Genomic DNA, 26,381 nt, shown 5'->3' with positions numbered 1-26,381 from the left:
GCCCACTATCTTTTTTATACGTTATCATCTTATAGGATGCATTTTTCAAGGCTTGTTTGGATTTCGTTTCGTTTCGGCACCAATTTATAAATGGAAGTTCGTTCGATTAAATTTTACATTTTTTAATTAAAGTCTTCTATTAACTATATATAAACCGAAATACCTTTTTATCTAATATCTTAATATCTAATAATTACGGTTAATTTGCTCATATACCAAAAGTGTAAATTTACGTCTTCGATTTTAAATATAGTTTTTTCTTGATAGTTGGTGGCTTATTGATTCATTTTATTCTGATATAAAACTAATATGTTTTTATAGTATATGAATAGTTGGCATTGGGGTTATATTCGTGTGATTTTTATCTCAGATCAATTTAATCTATTTACGTCAAATGTTATTTGAAAGATTGTATTTTCATGTAAGATTGATATATAATTGTATAATATTTGATGGTTGGTCTTGAGTTTGATTCTTTGGTCATTTTTGAATAACACCAATTATTAAAAAAAAAAGTTTAATTAATAGTAAAATATTTTACAAAAAATCACAGACTCTGAACACAGCATTTTAAGCAATCTGACTATCATTATAGACCCTATTAAGGCACTCTACAATTCTAATTTCGTCTTTTGCAGTACTTTCCGTACACTCACACGCACCTACGTACTGTTCACTATCTTGTTGCTTTCTTGGGACTAGTAATGTTCCATCCTCGCATGGTCCCTGAGTAAAAGCTTCGTAACAGTCTTCTCCAAAACGGAGCAAGCCTTTATTTTCGTCGCATACAATATCCTGCGGTCGTTCCTCCCCTTCTTCTTCGTCCATGTTTTCTAGGTAACAATTCTTTGTCTCGCACATACATACAGCATTGTATGATACACCATCTACCGATGGTCTAGTATCGAAATCAAAGGAAATAATACGCCCGGGTAGACAGGGACCTCGGGATCCGATTTTGTAGCAGTTGGCATCATCAGGAAAATAGAGTTCGCCGCGTTGACATGGTTGCGGTATACAGTGTGTGTCATTGATGAGGATGTGGCCTTCATCGCATGGCCCTTTGGTGAATGGTCTGTGACAGGACTGGTTACTGCGGTAGCGTAAATTCCCTGGTTTACACACACAACCTCCTGTGTTAGTTTGTGGCAGTACTGTGTAAATTTCACCCTTAGAGCAAGGGCCTGCTGTGCCTAAGAGGTAAGATGAGTAAGCACTAGATTTTGCTAAAAGCATATTGAATGGTTTTTACCTAGCTCAAAACACATATCAGTCTCATTGTGATAATGCGGTAGAAATGAATGGCAACCGCACGTACCATCCGGTAGGAATAATACTCCCTTCTCTTTGCACGGACCTTTGGTGAAGTGCTGATAGCAGCGACCATCATAAGCTCGGAATTGTCTCAATTCCTTGCGCTTGTCGCATTCGCATACCGACAGCCGATTCTGGGATACCGTGAGAAGTTGACCTTTAGAGCAAGGTCCTCTGGTCAGTTTCTGATAACATTTTCCATCCTGCATCCAATAGATGGAGTTGGAGTCTGGACAGGACAATATTTCTTTGCATGAACCGAGTAGCTGTATGGATCTGAAAATTGTTTTTGTTTAAGAGAAGCTCAGAAATGATTCGTTCAAATTCTCACGTGGTTATGTTGTTTCTATATTCGCCATCGGGGCCAAAATAAAAACCTTCCTGGCATGGGCCGACGGTGTACAGCTGATAACATTTCCCTTTGTCAACTGAAAAAGCATGTCCGGGTGGGCATCGGCATTCTGCGTAGAGTTCTTTTCCTGTTCGGCTAGTGGCGGGACTGAGCTCCATGCCATCAGGACAGGGATAACCGACCTAAAACGACAAATTATGTATATTTGTAATTAGAAAAAAATGCATAACACTTGATATAATAATTTATATTAACCCGCTACTTTCCAAGTGTCAATATCATTCAAATTCTTTGATGAAATCTTGAAACATTAAAAAAAAGTAATATGAAATTTAAAAAAATACTCTGGTTATCCTATGTTGTCAGCTTGTTTTATAAATGTAACAATAGGATATATGATCAGAAATAATGATAGGTAACTATAACAAGAATATCAGCTTTTTTTGCAAATTGTGACCACAAACAGTTACTGCTTATTTGTTTTTTCGCATTTTTGACAAATCATTACCTGTTTTTTTACAAGCTTGTCTTAAAATATGTTTCTGTTTGTCGCTCTTCCTCATATGGCGATCAAAATTGTCAAATCTGATAGAACTTCGGAAGAACCTGAAGTAGGTTTACTTGCCCTGTCTTCCAATTGTTTCATTAAATAAAAACAAACCCTTCGTCTAAAATCTAGCAGAGGGATGATCTCATTTTTATTTGCCTGGTTGTAAATAACCCATGCATTCACTAGGAACATATTTTAAATAGAAGTGATTACAGGACAGTACCATTTCTTACCTCTAAAATGAAAAGGATATTTATAAATCAACCAATAATGTTTTTCGATTCTTCCTATTTTTTTATTATAATTATGAATGGGTCTGGGTTGATTCACTGGATGATTGGAAGGTTCAATAGTATGAAAGTTAGTCAAAATACACACTGCATACATATTTCATTATTTTTCTTAAAACAATGATAATATAATAATCTGTCTTTCTTTTTCATTTCTTGGTTTGTCATGATAGGACATTTCTTAGTCCTATTGTATCTAACTATCCCCGTATCTTGAACCCTTGAGATTTCAAATCAATTAATAATTTCATACATCTGAAAAAGTTGTCGAGGTGATTACATAAGCGCTGGAATCCTCACAAACTTCAAGTAACTTATTCTCAACTTTTAAATCCAAGCCCTTGCCAGTACCATCTGAGATTTGAACGTCCTGTCTGTATATTGTGAAAAATTATAAAAATATCGGCTGATTTCACATAGTGTCCAAAGGTTGTACCCAAATCTCACTGGATTACCATTACATTATAAATTGTTTGGTTTCATGATGACAAAACTATTTGATGAACATTTTATCAACAGCTAAATTTGATTCAAATAACCATTGAATGGAATGTAATTTCGCGACAAATAATATAGACAAATAATGGTACTATAATGTTTCGTATTACAGTACGGCTTATTTTGAAGATATAAACATGTTTTGCCGGCTTGGTTAGCGCAGTGGTAAAGGCGACAGGACGGTCCAACTACCGTTGCGATGGTCGCGGGTTCGTATCCTGATGGGGCATGGTCCTAAATTTATGTTTGTGATTGTTTAATATTTGTGATTGACCTAGGCGAGAGTGCAAAATCCGACAATGAAAATGATCCCAGTCACGCCAGTAACCAGGCTGGGTAAGACCGGATGTCTTCTGGGATGATTTCTAAGTTGGTCACTCGCCAGCCGGTAGGCTTAATGCCGAGGATCGTGGTTCGGAGCCCACGTTAAACTGTAGGTCCAGTCCAGATAAACGCATAGTTGGTAAAATGAGACTTTAAAAAATGTATATATATAAAAGTAAACATGTTTTCAAAATATAATTTGTTTTTATTTTTATTTATAATATATTTGGCAAAGTTCTTAGATCGTTATTAAGTTCTTTGAAGTAGATTTTCTCTACCATACTATATATAAATTAGAAAAAAATGCTCTACCTGATGCAACAAAATCGATTAAAAAAATATGATTAAATAAAATGGCCTAAATACTTTTTATTTAAAAAAAATTAATAGAAAAAGGTTAAAAAGTAGAACTCCGGAAAGCGTTACATCTAGCGTTTTAAACTTTTTTTTTTATGTAACTGTCAAAGGCATGTTGTGTTAACTGGCACGAACAGTAATCTCATGAGACCAAGTTTGGTGAATACTTCCATCAAAATTCAATAGGATTTCTAAGCCTTGCCTTTTTGTCCAGCAAGTTGCATTTTCTAGTTGTTTTTTTTTCTTGGTTGAAGCTGCAGTTTGTTCAATTTTTGCACGGGAGAGATACACCGGGTAACTTTAACTTTTTAAGTGGGTATTTTATTTTGGCGTTGTTTTATTTGATTTCTAGAGATATAAACACTATTGTATTAAAAATATACCTTTCATTTGTTAGAATTTCCCACAAAAAGTCCTTTTTTGTTGTCACATCATCATTGAAAAGTTTATATGTTATGTGATCTAGGTTGTGTATAACTCACCTAGTAAAAATTAAGTCATACATTTAATACTTGATAAGATATTCAGTGAGTGATCAACTCTAAGGCTCTCTTTATTGTCTTGCGGCTTTCCTTATTATATTGATCATGTAATTGAAGCAAGACATCGAAGTAAATTTATAAAATATATAACAACTCTAAACAACCAATAATGTACATTTTTTGTGTATTAAGTGTTGCCTGATCAATTTCGTCAAAACAAACTTAATTTAAGCAAATTAATGGTTTGATCGCGTGATAAAAAGTTTATATCATGTTCCATGAAGAGATTGCCACACTGTCATAAAACTTTCCCAGCTGCTCGTTGTCCAGATTTAATAAAAATTATCACCATAAACTCATTTTACCTCGCATTTAATAATTCAATAAATAAATAGTCTAATTTCAAACTTACACAAAATAAATTAAAATAGTAAGAGTTATTGTTTTGTTTTCTTCGGTTATTTGATGCAGTAACCATTTTTGTGAGTGTGATGCTTTTTTGCTAGTTTGTTCGGAATATTAAATTATTGATACTATGAAAGAATTAAATATTTTTATACAAAAAAAACAAAAGCTTTTTCTGCTAAAACCACTCATTAATACATCGCGTGGAAAAAATGAGTAAGTTTTCTGATCAAAATTATACTCGTCTATATATTTATATCATTCATATATCAATTTTGAGGATAATTAAATGATTAAATTTTAAGAAAGTTGAGAATAATTGTTTTTATACAGTTCTTTACCTCTGTTATTCAGTCAAATGATTTATCAATGTTCTTCGACAGGGTCATACTTGAGTAAGAATATCAGTACTAATGTTAATAAGGCGATATAATGTTTACGTTTTTTAAATAATTGTAAGTTGATGTTGAAATGTAATGAAACAAGCTACAGGGGATGGATAAAATAATATGAACCTGATATATACACAATATTTAATTATTAATAATGTGTGGAGCCACCATTTGCTTTTAAAACAGCTGATATTTTTTTGCGAAATAGATTCGTAAGTGTCTAAAGTGTACATTTTCCAACAGAATGTTCTCCCATTTTTATACCAACACATCCACCAGTTGCTTCAACAATGGTGGAGATGGAAATCTATTATACTTCCCACTTTCTGCTCTAAAATTCCTCAATAACGGTCATTGATATAAATGAAAGGACCAGTTGAATGCCACGATATTTTCACATAAATCATAAATATCATCATTCTCCATGCTTGACTTTAAAAATCAGGCAGTCCGGTTCGTAGGCTTTTTTGGGGTTCTCCTTACATAAATCTGTTGCTGTTTGAATGTTTTTAGGGAACAAGGTAAACGATGATTCATGGGACTATGCCACATTCTTCCCATCATCAAGAATCCATGCTTTATGGTTGCATCACTTCTTTCGCAATCGCAACACTTTCACGAATGTCAGCGTTGTGGAGCTCCTGTTGTACTGTTTTTGTCGAGACACTCATTACTCAAGTGAGTTCTGCTGTCACTTTTGTTATTTTATATTGTCTGACCACAGTCGTCTAATCAATTAATCAATTAATCGTCTCCTGCGATTATGTTTTACCATGTTTAGTGTATGCTACTATTGCCGGGGATACTGTCTCTCGCGAAACTTTAAACACTTATGTCCATCCCCTGTGTTGATGTGAGAAAAATAGAGCCACCAAGATCCGGCTTAATTTGAGCAATGACTTGGGTTACCTGCCACTTTAGACAATTCCGTAATTCAAATTGCCTAATTTTGGTTGCCAATTCACATCATTTCTATAACTATGCTCTTAAATCGTTCATATGTCATCTTATTTATGTTATCACCATTCCTTTTAGAGTCCTAACGAAAATTATTTCCTCATTTGAACGAGTTGGTCAGTTGTATAGCTACCAAACAAATATTATTTTATATTATTTCCAGGCTTAATTACCATGAAACTAGATGGAATTGATGGGTTTTATGTATAGTTTCCCCTAAATTAAAAAAAAACAATAAAATAAAGAACGTTCCTTTGGCGGACAGAAATCTCGTTAATAGTATAAATAGTTTTAGTTGTGTCTGAATTGGCACTGATTTTAAATTACTAGCCAGGAACAGTTGCTTGCAACTTGCTTGTAACCTAATTCATTTATAGGGTTTGTAGTCGCAGTATTTAACGCGACAGGACGGTCCTACTGCGGCTTCGAATTCTGTAGGGTATGACCCATGGTTGTACTTTATGTTTGTGGTTGTAATTCTAAATATCTCTAGGTAATAGTGTACAGTTCAACAAGGAATAACCATCCCAGTCACGCTAGTAACCAGGCTGGGTAAGACCGGATGTGTTCTGGAAGGATTTCCAGGTGTCCAGTCGTCAGTCAGTAAACTTAATGTCGAGGACCGTTCTTCAGACGTGACGTTAAGCAGTAGGTCCAGATCAGATAAACACTAGCTGGTAAAAAGGAGACTTTTAACACGCATCTAATTTAACCTTCAAATCTTGATCCTAAAATGCTCTAGTTAATTATGGACTATGAAGAAGTGTCGAGGCTATAAATTATTTTGCAATTTTTCCTGACCAATTAGGGAAAAGTTACATTTAACAAATAGCCAATATTTTCGCCTTTAAATCGTGTTTCAGACCAAATCACTGGTTGGTAAAAAGGATACTTAAATATAAAATAATTAAATGTGAAAACATAAGTTATAAATCGATATAATTTTTTAAAACACCGTTTCCATAAAACTTAAATAATTTTTGCTAACATAGTAGTTGTTGCTGATATGACAAGTAATCGATGTTTAAAAAAATATGGATTTACTGTTAAACGCTTTATAACTGTTTCCTTGACCCAAAATTATAATAGTTTGAATCGTAAAATATAAAATGGCCCCTGTATTCTCCCTTGAAGCCTTGAAGTTCAAGTAAGAGGGATATTTTTTCGCGAGATACTTACGCAATCCAATAATCAATATTTATAGCAATATCGCCGTTTCCTAGTTACGTAACAAAGGCTAAAGCAGCTCCAATCGCACAATATGGTAATTTTGTTTTTATGTGCGTTGACTATATGCTAATGTATTGAATTACTGTTTGGCCTTTAAAGAAGATAAAAAAAGAGTTAAAGAATGTACCGATCATACTTCCGGCAGAATATTGAAGAGCTCTAAACTAGATTTATAATAGGCACAGCTTTAAGTTTTTTTTTTTGAGATTCCGATTTCGGTGCTTTATATTGGCGTATGTGTAAATATACGTATGCGTAATGTGAATCTTCTGCTGTAAGAACTTGGGTGTAATCAAACAAAATGCTCTCAAGAATCTTGAACAATTAAGAGAAAAATACTCATCTATTAGGTGCTTAGTATCAATGTAAACAACTGTTAAACAATCTAACTTAAATGTTAAATTCAATGGTTTTGACATTTCTGTACCTAAGCAAGATTTAAAAGTGGCAATTTTAATGTCAATGATAGAAAGAACCTGGAGAACCAAAAAGGTTCGAAGATAATGAATTATAAGACTTGTTAAAAAAACCTCAGTTAATTAAACTCTTTTCACACACACATTTCCACACAGTTTAGCAGTTGATAATGAGGCCTTTACTTGCCATGGGAGAAATTCAAAAGAAAGATGGCTACCGCATGAATTACTTCAACATCGGTTTCATTGCTTCTATGGTATATTGCGACTGGAAATGAAAAGTGAATCTACTACGATAATATCAAATCCAAAATGTCATGGGTTAGTCCAAGAGAGCTATCCACATCAACACAAAAGCGATATATTAATGAATTAGCAAGGTCTAGTGTATTATGAGCTGATAAAACTCGATGCAGCAGTTACTGCAAATACTTAAGTTGGAAGAACTGCTTGCCTATATAAGTTCGATTCATGAATGCAATCGATCCATTTTTGCAATGTTTGTAAGAGTGCTTCAACAGATCATGAAATTGAAGCGGTAGAACTCCAGTTAGATGTAACAATATTTGTTGGATTTCTTCTTTTTGGTTCGTTGTTCGGCCATTTTTCTTTTAACTTGTGGTCAGTGATTCAAAGTGATTGAGTTGAGCCTTTATAAATAAATTCCTACAATCTTTCGTCACTCAGCGTTGTTGACAGTCATTCATAGTTGATCACACTGTTCTGATTCCATTAAATATACAGGATGAGTTTAGACTTGTAGGTATTTGGCTTTGCACCTTAATTTTAACTCATCCGCTAGAGATTGTTGTTGTACAAGATCCATTTTTCATAGGCGATGACAATTATTTGCAAAACTTCTCTCTTTTTTTCTTTTGTCTTTTAAAGGCAGGTCATAAATAGAAAAGCATTATGGATTTTTAAAGTGTTTGACATTTCAAACTTATTAAAATGAAGGTCTAATAACAGCTATTTCATGTGAACATTCTCGGAGGAAACAACGAATTGTTGTTTTATTTACATCATCTTTTGTAAAATGCGACATATTAATTTCACTTAACACGAACACTTAATAATGAAATATTTTTCTTAGTAATGATATAATGACTGCTTATACAAAGTTAAAAAATCAACTTAAATTAATGAGTCAGTGAATTAAAACTAACTGTTTACCTTAAATATTTTATAACATTTTTTATCCGGGGGCCAGAATAAGACCTGCCATCCTCTGGATTGCCGAACGCATGGATTTAAGTCTGGATTGGCCCATGGTGGCGGTGCTACTGCGGAATAAACTGCTGGTATCAGCCATAATTCAAGTAACATCCATGACTAAAAGCAAAAAAGCATTTAAAGCTTGGTTTGTGTTGCCACGCTATCACACAGTATATTTATTTTTAAAATCTTGATGAAGAAATATTAATATATTTTTTTAGTCTTAGTAGTTCCACAATCTGCCTAGAGGGCAATAAGTATTTGTTATGTTTATATAATATAAACTTAAATATAAAGTTAAGTTGATATAATATATAATATACATGCATGTAGAAAATCACTTCATTAAGTGATCTCCTATATAAAATACTATTTTAATTATTTAGTCTTATTTTAAAGCTTATTCTAAGGTCTATATATGTCCAATAATTAGATCGGATGGATTAGGATGGATGTGGTAACGTTTTAGTCTACGCACTTCACTGCCACTTCGTAGATTTAGCTGATTAGTGAGTTACACTCGTTATTGGTTCTAAAGGAATATCGCGTTTTATCACTTCATTTGAAATATAAGGTAAATACATTTGGTAGAGTTTAAATCCAAGTTTTTTCCGTTTAGCGAGTAATATGAATAATCATATTTCCCTCTGTTGGACTTTTCACTGAGTATACTAAAAGTTCACATCATAGTCTATTTGGAAATCGATGTTTATCTGTTTTATTTCATCATTTTTACTTTTGCTTAACTGTCAGCTATTAATGGACTACTGTATATAATACTACTGTATGTAATATCACTCTTTCGAATTTTAACAAAAATTGAAAAAGGATTTTCGTGTGCTGATTAAGCATTATTTTTGATAAAAATACTATGTAGCATCAATTTCAATGGTTAAAAAGGTGCTGAACGTTTAGGTTGCCCAAAACTGAACGGATACATCATATTTTACATGAATATTTGTATATAAAAAGCTATGTGTTCAACCGCATTTTGAATGAGTTTCTGCACCAGGAACCAAGGGATAATCAAAACAGTGGGTTTCTCCGGGTGGATCAATCATGTTCAATTTTTTGGGACGCACGCAATGTTATTTATATTGATTTTTTGAGGAGGGTAAAACTATCAGCAGTTGCAAAACATTTGGCGAAAAAAGTTAATGATAATTAAGATAATTCATCAAGATAATGTATGATTGTGCACCTGTGTAATCACATTGGCAAACATCCATAAATTGTCCCACGAATTGCTATCCCATCTAGCATATTCTCCAGATTTAGTACCCCGCGCCTATTTCATATTTTCAAACCCGAAGAAACGGCTGGGTGGTAAGAGATACAAAAACGTCTATTTCAACTGGTAATAGATATGGAAGAAACAAGCAACTGTAAGAACGTTGGACCAATATGTTGAGTTAAAAGAAGATCGTGTTGAGAAAAATATCTTTCATTAAAAAGTCTCGTATCTTTATTTCCGGAATTTCCTTTGATATTTAAAACAATTTGATCTGTTCTATTTTATCTCCCTGGTGATCCGTCTTTTTATTCTGTCTATAATATCTAGTCTCTATCTCTAGTCTTTTAATATCCTACAAAATATGAAGTCTTTTGCATTACAAATGTTATTTGATATATCATAATATATGCATCCAAATCGCCGTTGAAATACATGTGCTAATTTTTTTGAACAAACGACGATTCATTTGTATCTTTTCTTCTTTCAAAAAAAAGTTGATCGAATATCCATAGTTTTATCCAATAACTAATTGGATTTTTTAAAACATAATAAATTAGTCGTTTTAACGTTAAATACACCCTTGTCCCTTGTCCGATGATAATGCAAAATTCTTGTAAAATAGAAATCTGTTGTGAAAAGTGTTTCCAATCTGATTTTAACGCATCGAATTTAACCGCTAAATCTTGATCATGAAATACTCTAAATATGAATGATGGAGCAGTCAAAGTTATAGATTATTTTTGCACCTTTTCCCGGCATATTAAGGAAAAAGTCACATTAAAAAATAGCGAATATTTTCGCCTTCAAACAACTCGAGCACTTATTAGAATAATTACATTCAAGCATAATTAGGGATTATTTTCTTTCGTACTCTAAATAAGACCCTGGTTACGCCATTGTTACGTCCCTGAGAATCTCGAATTTTATGTAACGCTACCGAATTTTTTTTTCGGTCATAACGTAACGACGCGACGGTAGTGTAGCGGAATACGTGGTGCGAATGAATGTCGGACCACTCGTCCATTGTAATTAATATTTTCCCATTAGTGTTGACCGCCTTATCCTACATAGGACGCAATTTATCGACGATTGCTATCGGCCAAATCGTACATTAATTAATACGGACTGTTTCAAGTTCGATATGACATAACCAATCAAAGTAATTACACGTTTCTTTAAGGTTTATCGCCATACAAGCAGGTCACTAAGTTTTTTCCTTATATCATCCTATAGAAGTTCCATTTATTATATTCAGCTGATTGTTTAGTTTCTCTACTAGTTTTATAGTAATTCCTGTGAAAGTAATTTTGGTTTTATAATTGTATAATATCATATTAGTCATGCATTTACTCTTACATAGAGAGTACAAACTAATGTTAGATTATTAATTATAATAGATTGGACTAATATCTTTTAGTGATGTTCATGTATTTTTAACCGACTTCAAAAAATAAATAAGGAATTTACTAAACATCAGACTTAGATTTTTAACACAAAAAATCATTTTAAAATAAAATACGTACGTAATAATCGTTGTTATAAAAATAAACAAAAACCTTATTTAACCTATCTACTACACGTATTTTATATTCTACTATATACACACAATTTAGCTTAATACTTACCTAAACCTATTTATTTACAATATTAGTTTAATCACTTTGAAGTCGGTACCGAGCTCAAACAATACAAAAATAATAATGAATATAAAATAATAAAATAATAAAATAATAATTTGTGAAAAAAAATCTAAATTAATATAACTGTTTGGGTTATGTCATTATGTATATATTTTATTTTAAAATGTTTTTTTTTTGTGTTAAATATCTAGGTTTGATTATTTTTATATTTAGTGAGTTCCTTTTATTGAGTGAAGTTAGTTATTTATTTTTTGAAATCGGTTCAATTTTTTTGTTAAAAATATTTTTTAGAATATCTTGATGATGACTTTCTTAATAGACTAAATAACAGTTATATTAGTTTAAAAGGTTTTATAGATAGGTTTGTTGAAATTAAGTAGTACATTGTGTTGAAAATTTCATACAGTTTTCTGTAATATGGATGAAACATACGTAAAACATTGATGCTATATATGCTCCTGGGCTAACCGATGACCTTTTGCACCTGCCTAAATACGCCACAGAAAACTCTCAGATACAGTTAATTCATCAAATATTAAGCTGTCTGAGAGTTCTTTGAGAGTTATGGCTAGGTTTTCGTCGAATAAGTCTTGACATTCGTTGTCTTCGAATTTTTTGGTCCTCCAGGTCCTCCACTCAAAAAAAAAAACTGGGATTTGACCGAGTAACATCATCATTGGTTTCTAAATATGTTGGATGGATGTCGGCAGTAGATTCCTTATACCTGATCAAAATACACCTTACTTGCATATAGCATTTTCAATAACAGTCAATAGCGTTCAGTTAACGCTCTCAAAAAGCATGCAGGCACGTAATATATAATTTATTCCTTGAGGATACACCTCTCTATCTTCTAGCATTACTATTTATTATCTTCTATTATAACACATATTTTTAAAGGTTTTGATTTAATACTAAATGAACTTTGGCAATGCTGACCAACATATAACGGATATGTTTTAAATAATGGCCCAAATTTAAACATGGTAGTTCTAGGGCCATATTGGCCTCAAATGAATTTAGTTATATTGTCAAACATACTGTGAAAAAATTTTGCAGATTAAAAATCAGTTTCCACTAATGGGCATTCTTTGTGAGCCTAAAATCCTTCACCAATAAATACATTTTATCAGAAACATTACTTGTATCTATTTCATTCATCTGAATTTTTGACTTTATCCTTTACCTTTACGTTTTTGTTTTTTGCTTTTAACCACAAGAGAGTTTGCTCATTCTTTTTATTTTTCACATTGAAATAGTCAGTTTTAAACTTTATTAAGATTTTGAAGATTTGTTTATATTTTCTTCTTATTATTTAAAATTATTTATCACGATAATGATAGGTATAATATAACTTCGTGAATAGATAATATAAACCATTAATTTAATAATAATCTTGTAACGTCATAATTAGTAACGTCGTATATGACACATTTGTATTTCGCCGAAAGTAATAAAATATATTTGAATTAATTTTATATTTAGTTCGGTTGTAATTCTAAAGATCAGGATGTTGAAGACGCACCTAATCAACTGATTGGGATGAAACTTAAATTATTAACACTTATTGTATTGCTACAGTAAATGTTGAGTAATTTGAATTTTTTTTTAAATACTAATAACAGAGGATTGAAATATGAATTATGTTTACAAGATCGTGATTGAAATGAGTTCAATTGTTATAAAAAACGGGAAAAAAGGGTTGGCGTGGTAGAACGTACAGCTGGGCGTTTGATGGGATCGGAAACAAATTAGTAGAAATTATCCGACAAAACCGATTGAATTAAAATCAGAAATTGTTGATTAGGGGATAAACAAAATAACTTCTAAACACTGCTTCCGTGTCATTAATGCGGTATGTATTGCTCAGTTTACATACCAAATCTGGTAGGTCACATTTCAGTGTATTATATGCTTTGGTCTGTGGTGGTTAAATCAAGTGATCGGTGAAATGTGTTATCTCTCAGACTATTCTAGATGTTACACATTGCCGAGACAGTATTCACGGTAATGACAGCATACACAAAACATACAGATAACAGATGCAGAAACATAACAGATACAAACTTAAATAATACTATATCAACAGAAACAGTCAGGCGGGAGCTCCTCAAAGCTAACATTCATGAAATGGCTGCAATTGTTAAGCCTTTTATAATGGAACGCTAAGCTGCGAAAGAATGGTGCAACTATCATAAATTTCTGACATTTGATGATTGAGGGAATGTGGTAGGTCCGATAAATCATCGTTACATTATTTCCTACAAACGGCGGGGTTTATGTGTGGAGAACACCCAAAGAAGCCTACTAAGTGAACTGTCTGTTTATTACAGTCAGACTCTCGTATGGTTTCGTTATGATTTTGGCGGCTATATCGTGGTATTCAGTTGGATTTCTTATTTGCATCTCTGGCCGGTTTACTGCGAATGACTCAGGATACTCAATAATAAGGTTCTTACGGAATAGCATATTGCTGCCAAGCACTGTCATATTTCAAGATGGTAATTCTCCAATATATGATATCAGTCATTATGATAACAGCCAAAAAAGTTCAATCTTTGTTTGAAGAGCATCCGAATATCATCAAACATCTTTATTGGCCAGTACAATCGCCAGACCTTAACATCACTGAACTAACGGATGTTTTGATACAAAAAATGGGACAACATTCGGTTGGAAACTATTCAGACACTCTACGCATATATTGTATGAATTGTAGTTAGAATTGTAATTGTAGCTGTTTTAAAAGCAAATGGTGGCTCAACACCTTACTAATAAATACATATTGTTTATATGTCAAGAATTCATATTATGTTGTCTATCTAGCTAGACTGTATTCCATTGACCGAAATAGATATAATTTGAAATTACCCCTGGAGAAATCAGTAGGTGATCGAGGATGTCCCATTTTAGCATTTCAATCTTTAATTTCTTGAGTTGCGTACATTGACTTGACTGACATTGTCATGTAACAATATTACTTGGCACGCCTTTGTTGATATAGTAGTCAATACTAATCAAAATGTTCAGCTTAAACGAATACTTACTTTTATTATGTTTTAAATACTATAGTATATCCAACAAAACAGCCAATGACGTTAACACGTCGCAATATTTCCGTACTAATTTAATTTTTTTTTTATATGGTTCTTCTAATTATTATCACTAATGTCTTGAAGAATTGAGTAGACATCTGACAACAGTGTCGATCAGTAGCAACACAAATAGAATTTTACATGTTCTGTCTCTTTTTAAGTAGGATTAAGTCTAAAAATAAGAAAAAATCCGCTTCGCTGAGTTTAAAACAAATTTTATATTTTTACAAACTGCATTTGGAAATTTATTCGAATCTATTTATGACGTGCATTGGCTGTTCTATTGGACTATAGAACGCAATTTTAAATATCAAAACAGTATATAACTTTAGATTTAAACTATGCTTAATTTGTAAATAATGTTTTCCATAATTCTAAAACAGTATAACTCGCCAGTAGTAAGCTCTATATTGAACTATTTTTTTTATTATAGTAACTTTGTAATCACCAAATTGGTAATATTTAATCTTTATGTTTTTATTTACTTATATATGTACGATATGTTCATTCCTAAATTTAAAGAAAATATAAAACGTAAATGTCATATTTTTATTTTTATCACGTCGTATATGGGCAAGACCTTGAAACATTTCAGTGGCCGCGCGGACGACCTGGCTGGAATTAGAAAAACCGAAGTGAAAGTGATGAAAAAGATCATGCAAATTACAAATCTGCATACTGGCACGGCGATGCTTGTCAAGGCCAAGGTCGGGTTCTACATATGATAAGCATGGTGAAATTCAGCTGGGAGGTTCCGATAAATCACGAAATTTGGGAATTTCTAATTCCGACTATTTTTCTTGATCGGTTCTGCGATTTTGTTTAAAACTGGCGGTTTATTATGAATTAAGCTTTCTCAATGGATCCTTGATTATTTAACACTTTAATAAGATAGTATGAAATTTCAATGCCATAATACTGATGTAGTATTAGCTTCATTTAATGAAATTTAGTCCATTGTTTATTTACTCATTAAATACTTTACTGTTACAGTCAAAGTCGATACTGATGATATTTAATAATCAGTGGTTTCTAATGTTAATGAAATTAACTAATACTATCGTGAATGCATTCGATGTCGTTTTAAATAGAATCAATAGGGGACATATCGGTTTATATGTTTTCTAAATTGTAATAAAAATCCATCGCATACTCGTAGCGTCTTATGATTTAAGATTTACAAAAAATGTTCCCATAAGTAGATTATTGGCTGGCGATCCAAATCAAGTATTATAATAATTTACAAGAGTATTTAACTGTAGAGGTATAACTGTAGAAATTATGGATACATTTCGATAATTAGAATGAGAATCAGAATTAGGAATTTAATGGAAAATAAAGAAATCCATGAATGACAAAAATAAGTATAAAGAGGTATTTAGGCATAACTTCTTGTGACAAAAACAAAAAGGTATCGTGTTCTGACCAATGGACACAATTACCCAGAAATTAAGATAAAAAATAAAATACGATTATCCAATTAAATTTGTTCTCGAGTTCTAGAATCAGAACGGCATATTGTTTTAATAAATATAGTCTGGTCTGCTACTCTATCAATTGTTACAACTGGTAAAAAAGCATCGACCTGAGGTTAAGTTCTTAAGTTTACCAGTAAATAAATTTTTATAGATGTAAGTATGTTGTAAGCAATAATTGAGATAATCTAAAATAATAAGTAAATAAATATAAAAATAAATAATAAATTGAACTCAAATACCACCATGGTATTAATACCTCAATTTATTAACCAATAAACATTTTATATTTCCTTGATTCGAGAAGACAATTTATCTTCCATTTTATTTAATGTTTAATTAACTATTTTATACCATATAAAGGACACCATTAACTCAGTTGTCTCTTTTTAATTCTCCATACCCTTCTAATTCCATCCTTGTTTGCAACTTAACAAGCAGTTTGCTTAAAAGCTTTAAAAGTTTCAACGAGCTTTTAACTTATTTTAGATATCTATTACCTTCTAAAAGTTTATATTAAATATATATGTATTTTCTTCTACTATCTATTCTTGATAATTACTTCTGTTTCCCAAGGACTTGTACGGGTACGGGTTTTCCTGTAGCACCATTTTTGATTCTGGTTATATAAGATTATGAATATCTGTTAAGAATTTCGTATAATTAAAAAAAATCTCCTTTTTATCATAGCACTTTGGGCTAGGATTTTTTATTGACGAATTTATTTATATTATCTTAAGTAAAAAAGAAAAAAGAAAGTTACGATGGAATTTGCAACAGCAAAGGACTGAAGAGAATAAAAGAAAATTTATTAGGGCAATAAAAGAGCTGAAAGAACTAATCCAAAATGAACAAAACCAAGGCATTCAAGAATACCTAGAAAACTTGACACCAACTGGGGCTACAGACTATTCGTTGTGGAAAGTAACAAAAAAGCTTCGGAGATCCCAGCAGCATAACCCACCTATTAAAACAAACGAAAATAATTGGGCTAGAAGCAATAAATAGAAGGCTGACATTTTCTCAAAACACTTGAAAAATGTTTTTAAACCTTTCTGGTCTCAGCTACATAAAGATGAGGAAAAAAATTACTAGCTTTCTAGATTCGCCATTTCATATGGACTTATCGCACGAGAAATTAACGGTCAAAAAAGTTAAACAAACAATAATGAGAGAGATTAGTATTAAAAAAACCTGGTTATCCTGGCTCCTGGTTATGACTTAATTACGGGTAACATTTTAAAAGAACTATCAGAAAAGGGTATGAAACTATTAACATTTATATTTAATGCTGTGCTACGTACTTCCCTAGTATCTGGAAAGTAGCTAAAATATTAATGGTCTTTAAACCAGGAAAAAAATCAGAAGATGTGACCTCCTACCGACCTATAAGTTTATTACCGATAATCTCGAAAGTTTTCGAAAAATTATACATAAAGAAGCTAAACTATATAATAGAAAAAGAAAAATTATTCCAGAATATCAGTTTGGCTTTCGTAATAAGCATGGGACTATAGAACAAGTGCATAGACTTGTAAACAAAATAAACACTGACCTAAATGCCAAAATATATTGTTCGGCTGCTTTTCTAGACATATCTCAGGCTATTGACAAAGTATGGCATACGGGCTTGCAGGTTAAACTAAAGAAACTTCTCCCTCATCCGGATTATCAGTTACTGAAATCGTATCTCTCTGATAGAAATTTTATTGTAAATCAAGGCGACGAACATACCGAATTAAATCCCATATATTCAGGAGTTTCGCAAGATAGTGTACTGGATCCAGTACTGTATCTTCTGTATACGGCCGATCTGCCCTCCACAAAAATAGCTACTGTGGCAACATACGCAGACGATACAGCAATCTTAGCATCCCATAAAGATGCAGTCACAGCATCAATAAACCTACAAAGCCACCTGGAGCAAATACAATTATGGTTGAAGACATGGTGCATTAAAGTCAATGAAATAGAATTCACGCATGTAACGTTCACTCTGCGTAGAAGAACATGTCCACCAGTGAATATCAATCATCGTCAATCCCCCAAGCAGAGAATGTTAAATATCTTGGTATGCATTTAGATAGACGCCTAATCTGCAAGAAGCACATACTCTCTAAACGGAAACAACTTGGACTTAAACTATATAAAATGTATTGGCTCATTTGGCTCAAATGCAAGTTATCATTAGATAACAAGGTATTGCTGTATGAGTCTATACTTAAGTCTATTTGGTCATATGGAATCCAACTATGGGGTTACAGCTAGCAAATCTTATATTTCCATCATCCAAAATAAGGTGTTGCGTGCCATTGTTGATGCTCCGTACTATATTTCAAATAAAGTGATACAAGGCGACATTCCTCTAGAACTTATAACGAGTGTAATTCAACGTTTTTGGGTGAAGTACTTCGAAAGAGTGTCAGTGCATCCCAATGTACTCGCTAATCAGCTAAATATGCGACGTGATAGTGAAGTGCGTAGACTAAAACGTTTAACACCACCTGATCTGATTACTGGACATATGTAGACTTTAGAATAAGCATTAGAATAAGACTAATTAATTAAGATAATATTTTATACAGAAGATTGCTTGATGAGGTGATTTTCTACATCCCATGTATGTATAATATAGGTATAAGAAATATTTATTGCCGATAGGGCAGATTGTGGAATCACGAAGATTAATAAAAAAAAAGTAATATTAAAAGTAATATTAAATTATTTTCTTCATTTTTTTAACATTTTGATTGAGATTTATTCTATATGTTCTTGCAGATTGCAGATCTCTATTTTTGTTTGAAAATTATTTCTCGATTATAACTGAATTAATATTATTTTCAAAAGTTATTCATTTCTACATCATTATTGCAATAGCTATTTTTCTTAAATAAAATAATTTAAATATGGTTAATAAGAACTATAATAAGCCTAAACGTTTTATTAGGTATAATGTAAATATTCTGTTGATTATCATCCACAGTAAGTTTATATGGTTCCACTCATACTTGTTTGATAAATAGATAAAATTTAACATATCGTAACTATAAATTCCAATTTTTATGAATGAACGCCATTGTAGAATTGGTTCTTTGTTTAATATTTGTGTGGTAAATGGTTCAGTGTTTTCGTATTATTTTATTGAAGAACGTTATAATGGTGAATTCAATTCGGTATTGTTCTCTATAACTTTTTGCTTCCTACGTCAAAATTACATTAGTTCTTTGTTATATCAAATTGACTTGACGGGGTGCTTTTATTACTGTGGAAACAAAAACGGGGAGATACACATTGTGGCTTTGTACCTTATTAATTATCTATTATTACATAACATCAAGAATGTAATGTAATTTTCAAGGATTTTTTGATGCACGTTTAGGGTTTTATTGTAAAAAAAAATATAATTAGGATTTTTTAACCAACTGTCCTTTACTAGCCATAGTGCTTCCATTTTTTGGCAATATTTCTACTCTATGATTAGACATCTATGGAAGCTATGTTAGAGTTGATTCATATTTAGACATCACATCTATAACGAGTTACACGCAACATTAGTATTGTGTTTATTGTTTTCATTCGACCATTCAAAATTGTATTTTCTGCATTTATTAACCTGTTACTTGCATTTAACCTAAAATCCCATCAAAATATGCGAAACTTATTTTAATGCTGTTCATGTTCGTGAGTTTCGCTGAGCTCTAAGTTATAATATATTTAATAATGAACTGCCCGCAAACCCAAAGGCGATGACAATAAGTAAAGAAGTTCCAGATTAGGAGCTGTCTATGTTTATTTATGTGTAAAAATAATGAAAATGTCTAACATATGAATAAAGCATGATGAATTGAATAAAATGTGATCATGTATATGCGCTTCAATATCGGTTTCTTTGGTCCATTGGCCATAAAACAATGTGCCTCTGTGACATTAGAATATGCATTGGTGACAAGAATTAGATCTATTATAACAATCTAAGAACAAAATCTTGTTTTAGCCATACACAAAACGTCATAAACACTTCTGATTTGACTGTTCTTCTACGCAAAAGTGAAAGGAAGTGAGGATTTAGCTCTGCTGAAGTTTTTAAACATCAGGTGAACAATTCAAATAAAAAATGGTCGCAGAAAATGTTCACAGTAACGTTAACAGACATGGACATCTTCTTGTGTGATGGCACTTAATTGCATAAGAGGTGCGAAAGATGTACTATTCCAAAATGATCTTGTGCACCCTTGTGCCTGACACGCCCTTTGATTATCACTTGTTCATATGATACTATAATATAACATTTGGCATATTTGCCGTTTATATGAAGAAGTACAATATTTATATAAACTGTATATTCTAAATGGTGTAATTATTTACCGTGGCGCCATTTTAAAAGACTTTTAATAACAATTGGACTCTGAAGCTATCTGACTATCGCTTTAATGAAACATCATCAAAGAAATTCGCCCATGCTAGTTGGCATAAGCTATATTGGTTATTAAAATTAGAATCAGCAGACTTTCTTATAAATACTTTACAAAATTTCTAAAATATGTACATATTCCACAAAATTGTGGGTACTCTAAGAAGTTGTATAGAAAACATTTTATTTGGACATGTTCTTTACATTTATTCTTATAGCTTATAGTCTCTAATCAATAAAGGATTTTTGATTTTTTTAAGCTTATAAAATGAAAATGTTAAGTAGGAATATTTTCTATCAAATATTTAAATAATTTGAGACTCTAACTAGTAATACAAATTGCCACAAAATACCTTTGTGATGAAGTAAATAACGAATACATAAGTTGATGTTGAGTTAATTGCCTCAAAATGTACAATTTTTGGCTTTATTTTAGAATATTGTGGTAAAGGGCATGCACAGAAAACATCGTTTACGCAAAGCTTTTGGACTCTGACTAACCGATGATATTTTGCGCTAGAGATTGTCGTAGTAGATCCACATTTCATCATCAGTTACAATAGTCTACAGGAAATCCACCTTTAAATTCGGTGAAACCGAAACCCATAAATGAGATTAACAACTTAGCATCACCATGAGTTTCTCAAAGTGTTTAATGTCCAGAATGCCATTTTGGTTGTTCCATGACTAGCATCAGCATATCCTGAATAAAATCGTGGTATTTTTTATTTTATTATTTATTCTATATATCTGTGTTTTCAGATTATATATTTTTTTCAGACTATATTTGAATCAAATTAATTTTCTGTTCCTCAAAGTCAGCCTAGAAAACAATATACTTGGGATGTTCGCATTTTGTTATGTAAAACAGATGTCGTGCCTGGGATGTCCTTTAATGCTTGATTAGTTATTCAGGCGAATCAGCTTGCATGTCTTGCGACAATGTCGTTCGTGATGCATTGCGGCGACTAGCAATATACCAGGCAAATCGTTTTTGATGATTCTAACGAATATAATATGCGTGCTATTGTTAAGGTTGGAAAGTTCTTGTGGGATCCGTAACAATTATTTATTATCTATTGTGGCGAAATTCGAAGGAATTGAAGAAACATCACTGTTATTTAACGTTATATATAATGCTACAGAACCGGTTCTAGGATGATGTGCTCTTCGTTGTAACTAGCTTATACTTTGTTATAACTTCTGTAATAACCAGTACAGAATGTGATAAAGGTAAAAACAACGACAATAAAAAGTTCTCAGGTGATCAAGGTCTAGATTATAATACGAAAATGACCTGTTATTACCTTTAAAGGAAACATTTTTTAAATTAAAGTTATGTAACATGGAATACATCTTCAGTATCAGGTTAAAATATTGGAACCTTTCTCGTTTTGATATATATATATATATATATATATATATATATATATATATATATATATATATATATCCGTGCTGTTGAGTGTAAATTTGAAAAAGTATAATTTATTATTTTATATAATTAAGTTTTCTAAATATTCTTAGAGACCACGCTCTGTTGGAAGCAGCATATTTAAATTGGTTTATGCTTTTCGGAAATAATTTATTTTATTATGAGAGCATCACCGTAGATGGTTATGTTATACATTGCAGTTTAACCTTAAATACCGTTATAAAAGTAACGCGAGAAGAGCAGTGGAACCTTGTAAAACATTATTTTACTGCACTGAATTAAATAATATAATAATAAGTTAAATATTATTTTGCATTAATAACCAAAAGATTATTAATATAATAAAAATATTATTAATATAGTAAAAAGATATAAATAATAATTAAGTAAAAATAAATACTTTAATAACCCTTGTTTATTATTTATACATGAAAATTACTATTAAGAAATAATTGATTGATGTTTATGTGCAATATTGGCTAACCATGATGACATTATTGATTTTCAATTGAGATTATTCAAGAGCTCAAATATGTCATTATTATAAAAGTTCTTATACTAATTGTAACTGGATTTCATCACTGATTTCCTCATAATAGTGGACACAATCGATAGCACTATATAGAATACCATGATGTGCTAATACATATATTGAGTCATTAAACAAATATTCGATGAACATCAATGCACAGTTGAGAATCAGATCTCAAAGTGCTTCCAGAGGGCTGGAAGAATTTCAGAGGAAGATCTTAGGAATTGGATAATTAATCTTGAGCAACATAAAAAATATTACGGTGGTAATTAAATTCATAGTTGCAAATATTTTTTGTAGCTAAAATTACAGTAATTGAAAAATACAAATTATTAATAAATGTGTGCATCATTGTTGGATATAATTAAAGGTTTTTCTAGTCATGTATCATATTTATCCCTATTTATTTTACTGTTTTAATGAAATAGATTTATTTGTAGCTAAGATCTATATGAGTTTATGACTAATCGTAACTTTATCGTAATTGTATTATTTGAATTTTTTAAGGCTGATGAATGTACAAAAGTTTAAAAAGCGAATATTGGACTGAATGTAATGTATGAATAAGAAATAGATAGGTACAGTACAATCATCTTAAACATAAATATTAAGGGATGTGAGATCGTGCATCAACTTATCTTGCTCATGGGCTCATGAGATGTTGAAAGCCCATTGTTCATCATAAGCCAGTACTATTTTTCATATTTTTGTTGAGAGAAAAAATATTTTCATAATTGCATAAATAATTGCAGCTAATAGTGAAAATAGGTTTCAGTTCTCTATTTTCAAAAATAATAATTCAAGTCTTGGTATAATTGTATTTTATTTTAAATTGCTATGTTTTATAACCTCTATGAATGTAATATAATTTATATAATTTGGTTTAACAATTTGTTGAATGGAATTTCTTTTCATTAAAAAAAATTATATTTGGCGATCAGTATTAATATTTTTATTTTTACCTTTATCTCAATTTTTTATTGGAGTTAATTGTAATTTAGTTAATTTAATTCGGTATTTATTTTATTCAATCAAATTAAAATAAATTAGACAGAGGAACTGTTCGCGAATAGCAACATTAGTGATGGAGGGTAAGAACCTGATAAACAAACCAGAACACAAATTCCTTGGTTTGCTGTTCGACCACAAGCTCAACTGGCTCCCACACATAAATTATCTCAAGAATAAATGTTTGGCAGACTTAAGTCTACTGAAGACCCTTTCCAACATCAATTGATAAGAAACAAATAGGATTATGGAAGCCAGTGTTATAATACCGCACCACCTTCACACGTGAAGAAATTGGATCCCATACAAAACGCCGCTATTAGAATCATATTGGGATATTCCGCACTAGTCTGGTTGAAAGTTGGCAGTGCGAGGCAGAGATTTCATCACTCGAGTCACGGCGAGAGCTCCTGCTACTAAACTATGCAAGCTCCCTCAAATTCCGTCCAGAATTGGACCAGTTCAATACCTTTTTCCTACCTAAGAAAAAACTGGATCGCTATAAGGAAGAGGCACTTAATAAGCCCCTCATTAATCTTCCAGAGGATATGTAAACGATTAATTATTGTGATCCCAGATGCAAAATGTAGAATCACTAATATACTACCATGGCAGTTCTCAAGAATACACATAGACCTCTCCATGAAGGTTCTGAATAAGGAAACAAATAATTCTTCTACAATAAAAAGCTTCTTTAGGCAGATAATCGAAGAGAACTGTTCAAATCATTTTATCATCTACACGGATGGTTCAAAACGTGAGAATTTTGTGGGTGCTGCTTATACGTCTAGTCTACTCGAGAGACACTTCGAGAGCTGCTGGCTATATATATGGCCCTATCTGCCTTGGAAGAATCACAGATTAGCGAATCCATACTAGTAGTATCGGATTCTATGAGTTCCTTAGAGAGTTTAAGATCGGCAAGGACAGTCCACCCTCTGGTCACATACATCAGAGAGATACAGACAAATTTAGGGGCGTAAGAATAACATATCTCTTAGTCCCATAAAGGAATATCTGGAAATGAAAGAGCCGACCATCTGGCAAGTAGGGAAGAGGAGTCGATCAAGATAAACGAACTGTTTAGCAAAAAAGATGCCAAAGTCTATATGAAGGGCCTAAATAGGCAATTGACCCAATTAGAATGGGACCTTCTCATAAAAAACAATAAATTATGGGAAGTCAAGAGGATCTTTTATCAATCTATAGACCATAATAACATGAGTAGACGCAAGTCAAGCGTCCTTGCACGACTGCGAATGGGGCACTGTAAACTGATATATGAATATTTGTTGAAGGGACAGAGCCCGCCCTTATGTGATTTGTGCCAGATTCAACTTAACGTCAGACACATCCTACTGGACTGCCAAAAATATGATGATTTGAGGAGACAACTTGAGAGGTCGACAACACTGGAACAATTGGTCCAACCTGAGCAACTGAATATGCTGATCGACTATCTAAAGACCATAGACCTACTTCAACACTTGTAACATACATTTATTATTGTGTAATTGAAAAATTTTATTGTATATATTCTACTGTTTATAATCTACTGTGTAGTATTTTAAGCTGTTAATGTTCCTATAATGTATTGTAATTCACCCTAAATAGCCCAAGAGGCTGACGGGTTTAAATAAATAAATAAATAAATAAAATAAATTAATCCAAGTAAATAATATTAGCGATACAAGGGAGGTCTAACTTCATAATACCATATTAATAAAATTTTGTTAAATCCTCCAGTTTACAAAGAGGCTAGGGTAATATGATATTGAGTTTCATATGTTCTTTAAATATATTATAAATCTAACTAAATATAGGGTTTTATCTCAATGATATTTTTATGTTTGATATTATAATTTAGTTTGAGTAATATAAGTAAAATTGACTATTGGAATTATTATTACGAGTAATCTCGATCGAATTAATTCCATGGTAATTTCTTTTCAAATTCTAATTATTAATAATTATATTTTCAAATAATATTTTTATGAATTATTTAATATTATAGATAAAATAATATATCTAATTCACTAATATCTAAGATATTTTAAATAATATATGACTTAATATTTCGAGTAATTAATTTAATGATGAAATTAAAGTTGAAAGTTGTATTGATATAATATGTAAGTCAAATGATCTAATATTAATTTGTTTTAATATTCTGAAGGTTATAGAAATTTATATATTTATAGAGGTAATTTTATTTTACACCTTTTTTGCTATGAGACGAACAAATTAACACTTTTTTAAATATTACTTTAAAATATGTTTTAGATAAATTTAATAATTACTGATGAATCGAAGTTATTCATTTTTTGTGTATACCAAATTGTCCAAATTTATTAATACATTTTTTTGCAGAAATAATTGAAATGTTATTAACGGGAAGTGACTGAGCATTATAAATTGTTTTTAAACCGATGTTCCAATAATTCTAGAGGCATATTTCAATTACAATTTAGAAGTCAGCAAATATTAATTCAGCACTTTTATGGGGGTGTTTTTTTTTATTTCAATTAATATCAGTGATATTACCTTTGATTTCATGGTTTTATTTAACGACTCCCAAATATCATCACAAAGTCACCCACAACACCAGAACTTGATTCACCATTACAAACCGGCAATCATATGTTCGTATCGTATCTATCGTGTTACTGACGGTCAATCGCGAACCACGGGTTGTGTTCGAAATCTGCTGTTGTGTACGCGGAGGACCGGCCGGCTAAGTCTGTCGTTCTTCTTCGGTCGGTCGACTGC

At 31.7% G+C, this 26,381-nt stretch overlaps 2 protein-coding genes across 3 annotated transcripts in view; one reads left to right on the top strand and one right to left on the bottom strand.

Moving 5' to 3' along the window:
• The window catches only part of Cep135 (Centrosomal protein 135kDa), a 50,693-nt gene that overhangs the window by 4,771 nt on the left and 19,541 nt on the right, over positions 1–26,381 (top strand). The window lies entirely within an intron of this gene.
• On the bottom strand, positions 501–26,381 carry LOC143194424 (uncharacterized). Its single transcript, XM_076401205.1, has 5 exons — positions 26,157–26,381; positions 8,741–8,899; positions 1,646–1,848; positions 1,253–1,590; positions 501–1,193 (listed from the first exon to the last, which is right to left on the bottom strand). The coding sequence occupies exons 1-5, from the start codon at positions 26,166–26,168 to the stop codon at positions 571–573; spliced, it is 1,335 nt and encodes a 444-aa protein (XP_076257320.1). The 5' UTR covers positions 26,169–26,381; the 3' UTR covers positions 501–570.

The sequence above is a fragment of the Rhynchophorus ferrugineus genome, unplaced genomic scaffold (genome assembly GCF_030347505.1).
Source record: "Rhynchophorus ferrugineus isolate W39M unplaced genomic scaffold, kcgeb_rfMv2 rfM3, whole genome shotgun sequence".
Taxonomy (NCBI): domain Eukaryota; kingdom Metazoa; phylum Arthropoda; class Insecta; order Coleoptera; family Curculionidae; genus Rhynchophorus; species Rhynchophorus ferrugineus.
Note: the sequence above shows the minus strand (reverse complement) of the source record. Positions and strands in the feature narration are given on the sequence as shown.

Bases quoted from the DNA above. Each gene is read 5' to 3' on its own strand.
- LOC143194424 (XM_076401205.1), bottom strand. The intron at 1,849-8,740 runs GTAAACAGTTAG...TTGTCGTTTTAG, and splicing joins AATGTTATAAAATATTTAAG to GTCGGTTATCCCTGTCCTGA. The intron at 1,591-1,645 runs GTGAGAATTTGA...AACAATTTTCAG, and splicing joins TATAGAAACAACATAACCAC to ATCCATACAGCTACTCGGTT.